The 5,395-nt window shown below is 40.2% G+C and overlaps 2 protein-coding genes across 2 annotated transcripts; one reads left to right on the top strand and one right to left on the bottom strand.

The window, feature by feature from the left end:
• Positions 1-3,173, top strand: LOC114259158 (scarecrow-like protein 28). Its single transcript, XM_028199154.2, has 2 exons — positions 1-471; positions 711-3,173. Exon 2 carries the CDS (start codon positions 885-887, stop codon positions 2,820-2,822), a length of 1,938 nt encoding a protein of 645 aa, XP_028054955.2. The 5' UTR covers positions 1-471; positions 711-884; the 3' UTR covers positions 2,823-3,173.
• Positions 3,174-3,241: 68 nt separating this feature from the next.
• LOC114259159 ((S)-N-methylcoclaurine 3'-hydroxylase isozyme 1) lies at positions 3,242-5,395 on the bottom strand. The gene is made up of 2 exons (XM_028199155.2): positions 4,372-5,395; positions 3,242-3,952 (listed from the first exon to the last, which is right to left on the bottom strand). The coding sequence occupies exons 1-2, from the start codon at positions 5,248-5,250 to the stop codon at positions 3,347-3,349; spliced, it is 1,485 nt and encodes a 494-aa protein (XP_028054956.2). The 5' UTR covers positions 5,251-5,395; the 3' UTR covers positions 3,242-3,346.

Genomic DNA, 5,395 nt, shown 5'->3' with positions numbered 1-5,395 from the left:
ACACACTACACTTCTTTTCACTGACCCATTGATCAGTCTTATTTCCAACCCCCAAGGTAGCAGTAGTAGTGGTAGTAAATGTAAACAGAGACACTGAAGTAGTATAGTGAATGAGACAGTAACAAAGAGTCTCTCTCATCATATAAAAACAGAGTCCTATTTTGATGTATGGCTTTTTGGGTAGTTGATTGAGTCTCTTGAGAACTGTCGCTTTTTTTGATCAGTTTGTTTCATGTTTGAAGGGTTTTGAATGTTGGGTTTTGGTTTTGATTCATTGTCAGCTGTGATGGACATGTTGTATGCTCCAAATTCTGATCTGGGTCATTCGATTCCTCTGAATTTGAGCTACCAATTTGAGCCACAATGCATTCGGAGTTCAGACCATGGTGTGAGTTTCAATCATTTCGAGTCCTCCAGCTTTTTTTCAATCATCTCTGTTTGAAAATTTCGGAGTGCGATGATCATTTTCAAGTAGGTGTCAATATTGTATTTTCAATTCTTTGATTCTTTCTCTATACATTACATTGTCATATAGGGACACACACACACACACATATATACTCAAATTAAACATTTTTACTTGTTTTCTTTACTTTCTTTCTGCGTAAAATTCATCGGATTCTTGTTAATTTTTTTAGTTTTTCGATTTGTTAATACTTCACATACCCATATAGTTTTCTGTTTGTTTCTCTGGATTTCTCTTGACATAGTTACACACAAAGCCCCATATAAATTCAGAGAATTCACACAGGATAGTCATACATTACATAGTATTTATAGAGAGAGAGAGAGAGAGAGAGAGAGAGAGAGAGAGAGAGAGAGAGAGAAGGGTGGGTGAGTTGGAGTTGAACAAAACAAATTAGAGAACTGGAAGAGGAGAGAGAATGTTGGCTGGGCGTTCTTCTGCATTGTTGTCCCCAAGGCATAGATTGAGGAGCGAAGCATCTGCACAGTTTCAAGCTTGTCATTTTCCTTCAATGAGTACACAAAGACTTGAATTGCCATGTAGTTTCCCAAGAAAAGACACCTCAAGATCACAACCCATTAGGCCAGTGGGACTTTCTGTTGAGAAGCCACTCGAATCGAAGACCAGTAGTTGTTCTCTGAAGCACAACATTATCGAAGGTCGGAGAGAGATCAAAGATGAATTTTGGGAGAAAGGTAAGAGCTTGAAGAGGTTTGCTGAGCAGAGCTCTTTGGATGGTGAAGATGATGATCAGTACTGCATAAATAGGGCTAAGAGGAAAAGAGGCAATGGAAAATCAGAGGATTGTCATGAATCTGGTGAGGAACTGAGTTTAGGCCAACTGGGTATTGGGAAATTTTGGTTTCAGCCTCAATATCCTTTTCCTGTGACATGTTCAGGAGAGGAAGAGAGGGTTTGTTTTGTGCCCAGTGATGTTATTTCACCATCTTTGCCTCTATCAATCGCTCCGTGGGTTGAATCTGTTGAGACGACGAGCCATGGGCCAGCTCAGGAGGCGTCAGGATCGAGTACTTCATCGGAGAGTAGTCATAGTTTGGCCCTTAGTCTAAATGACAACTTTCCAGGACATGAAACAGGTAATGGGTCCGGGGCCTCGGGGCTACCTAACCCAAGTGAAGGCGCAGAGATGGTTGTTTCAGGTGACAATGACAACTGCGGGGATGAGGAGAGTGATGGGTTTGAGCTCATCCGCTTACTAATGGCTTGCGTCGAAGCAATTGGCTCGAAAAACATTGCAGAAATTAACCATTTCATCGCTAAACTTGGTGATCTTGCTTCCCCAAGAGGACCTCCCATAAGCCGTGTCATTGCTTACTTCACCGAAGCTTTAGCTCTGAGAGTTACTAGACTTTGGCCATATGTTTTTCACATCAATACCCCTCGGGAGCTTGATCGGGGAGACGATGATGGTGGCAATTCATTAAGGCTTTTGAACCAGGTGAGCCCAATTCCAAAGTTCATTCACTTCACTTCAAATGAAATTCTATTGAGGGCTTTTGAAGGGAAAGATAGGGTTCACATCATAGATTTCGACATTAAGCAAGGACTTCAATGGCCTAGCTTGTTTCAGAGCTTGGCGTCTAGGACTAACCCTCCAAGCCATGTTAGAATCACCGGTATTGGTGAATCCAAGCAAGACCTAATTGAAACAGGAGATAGACTTGCTGGATTTGCCGAGGCATTGAACCTTCCTTTCGAATTCCATCCAGTTGTCGACAGGTTAGAAGATGTGAGGCTGTGGATGCTTCATGTCAAGGAGAAAGAAAGTGTTGCTGTGAATTGCATTTTTCAACTGCACAAGATGCTTTATGACGGTAGTGGAGGCGTGCTTAGAGACTTTTTGGGTCTAATTCGAAGCACAAACCCAACAATCGTTGTTATGGCAGAGCAAGAAGCAGAGCACAATGATACCAGTTTGGAAGAAAGACTTTCGAATTCATTGAAATACTATTCTTCAATTTTTGACTCCTTCGATTCTAGCCTTGCATTGGACAGCCTAGTTAGGATCAAGGTAGAGGAAATGTTTTCCAGAGAGATTAGGAATATAATCGCGTGTGAAGGAAGAGACAGGCTTGAAAGGCACGAGAGGTTTGCGAAGTGGAGGAATTTGATGGAGCAAGGAGGGTTCAGATGTATGGGAATTAATGAGAGAGAATTGCTTCAGAGCCAAATGTTGTTGAAGATGTACTCTTGTGAGAGTTATAGTGTGGAAAAGCAAGGACAAGACGGAGATGCTGTTATGCTAAGTTGGTTAGATCAGCCTCTTTTCACTGTCTCAGGATGGGCACCAGTTGATGTTGCAGCCAGCTCTTCATCATACTCACAGCCAACTTGACTTCTGCAAACGTTCCATTGTTTTCATTCCGTTCTCACATGCAGGAACATATATTAAATTCTTTGTAGGTAGATAAATCTTTCGACATTCTTTCATTCTTTTGTTGCAGATAAGATTAGAGGTATCAATTCTTCTCAGGACAAATTTCTAGGCGTTCAGTCGTAGTTTTTGACTCTCACTTTGTGTTTTATTCTTTGATTCTTTCTTTATGTATCCTTTCTTATTTGGTCCATTTTTTATTTTTATTTTTAAAGTGTGTATTCTTTTGTTGAAGAATCATTATCATTATTTTGAACCATGTAGTTTAAATTTGTATCAATCAATATATGTATGAAATGTTTCATTTGTGTTTTGAGTCGTGAATTCTTCATTTTTACCATCTATTTGACATTGCATAGATTTACATTTATCACATTTCATTTGTGTGATACAATCCAAACAGGGTTCATTATTATCACATTTTACATTTTGTTCAACTGACGTAACAAGTGACAGAGACAGTACACATCGAAAACTCCATTTGATCACTTCCTAACTTTAGGAATGACAAGTAGAGGTTGTTCCCTCTGCAATGTCAGTGCAAATTTCTCAGTCATGTCAAGCTCATTGGGACTAATCCCAAGTGGGAGAGACCAATCGAAGAAATGAATCAAAGAAGCAAGAACCAAAGGTACTTGCTTTGCAGCCATCGAAAGGCCAGGACAGATTCTCCTACCTGCACCAAACGGTACAAATTCATAATCACCCCCTTTGAAATCCAACGCAGAAGTTAGAAACCGCCCTGGATTAAATTTTAACGGTTCTACCCAAATTGTGGGGTCTCGTCCAATCGCCCAAACATTTACGACCAGTTGGGCATTTTTAGGAATGGCATAGTTCATCACTGTGCAAGATTCAAGTGCACGGTGTGGAATCAGAATTGGGGCAGGAGGATGGAGCCTTAGAGTCTCTTTGACACAGGCTTGAAGGTACGGTAGCTGAGGAAGATGGGATTCTTTTGCGAAATCATGGTTTATTTCTCTTGCTAGCTCTTCACGAACTTTGTTCATGGACTCTGGATTTTTTATCAGTTCTGCCATTGCCCACTCTATTGTTGAGGTACTAGTGTCTGTGCCAGCAGAGATCAGCTCCTGCCAACGCAAACATTTTGAAATCAGTATAATTGAGAAATCATGTAAGTAGTGTTGTTCGTGTCGTTTTAAACCCAACTTGTTTAAGTCATCTCAACACTAACCCAACTCGTTTAAGTCATCTCAACACCATTTAGTGCAAATAACATTAAAATGGGGTAGCTAAATGAGTTATTCATATCAATTTTGTACTATGCAGGTACACCACCTTGACATGTTTATTTATGCTGCTATCATGTCGTGTCATAATGGGGTTATGTCAGAAAATGTTCAATCTTAATGCCTAACTTCGTGAATGATTTGTGTCGCCTTAGACATTTCAATCACTGATTTTAGAGATAAAAGGATAAGCACTGTAGTTGTATTTATCACCAACTAGATTATAACAAGAAAGAAAAAGGCAAAGAAAGAGAGCAAACCGTAGTCAAATGGTTGATTTGATCATTGGTAAATGCATTGTCAAGAAGAGCATCCAAGAAATCTTCTTGTCTTGAAATTTTACTTGTTTTCCTTTCTCGTCTTTCTTCAATAATAGGCTGCCACAAAGCACAAATTCTCATGAACAACTCCTTAGACTTCTTATTCAGACCCTGAAGATCTAATGCTCCAAAAATTGGATAAAAATCAGCCAAATTTGGAGTAGAAACCACCTCAAAGATTGTCCTCAAAAGCCCTTTCATCTTTCCCTCTTCACTCTCTTCCCCCAATCTTGTAAAATCTCTTGACATCAATACATTACTCAACATATTGAACACAGTTGCAAAAACCACGTCTCCAATTTTCACTACTTTTCCCTCCATTCGACTCAAAAACTCAACCATTTCCATCACTTTCCTCTCTCTCAAACATGCTTGGGAATCTATTGCTTTCCCTGAGAAGAGCTCAGTTCGGCATATTGTACGCAGAAACTTCCAATTATCGTTACATTCGACAGCCCAACCAAGCGATAAATGGTTGAGTTCTGGGCTCTTAACTGGTGACACGTGGGGGACAAGTCGTGCAGACAATATACGATCATGGGTTTTGAGAATTTCCATAGCAACAGCAGGTGATGATCCAACGATCAAGACTTGAGTTCCAAGTTTTAGGGAGATGAGAGGACCATAGGACTGAGCAAAGTTGGATAAAGTTATATGAGGTTTTTTACCCATGTGAAGAAGATTGCCTAAAATTGGCCATGGATTTGGACCTGGTGGAAGTAGGGGAGCAGAGTTGAAATACTTGAGGAGGAAGAGTAAGAGGAGGGGTAAGAGGAGGAGGATAGGAAGAATGACATAGGTTTCAGCCATGACTTCCATGGACAAGAACTGAGAAAATCAATTCCCAGTTAGCAATAAGTTCAGAAAATATTCTAACTTGGAAAAACCCTTTATGGAGGAATGCTTATTTAGGGCACATACATTGGAGAGTCCTCTCCTCTCCTCTCTTATTCAAAGCATATAT

The sequence above is a fragment of the Camellia sinensis genome, chromosome 13 (genome assembly GCF_055761805.1).
Source record: "Camellia sinensis isolate YWXY chromosome 13, ASM5576180v1, whole genome shotgun sequence".
In the NCBI taxonomy this organism is placed as follows: Eukaryota; Viridiplantae; Streptophyta; class Magnoliopsida; order Ericales; family Theaceae; genus Camellia; species Camellia sinensis.
The sequence above is the reverse complement of the archived record's forward strand: the minus strand, read 5'-3'. Positions and strand labels throughout refer to the sequence as shown.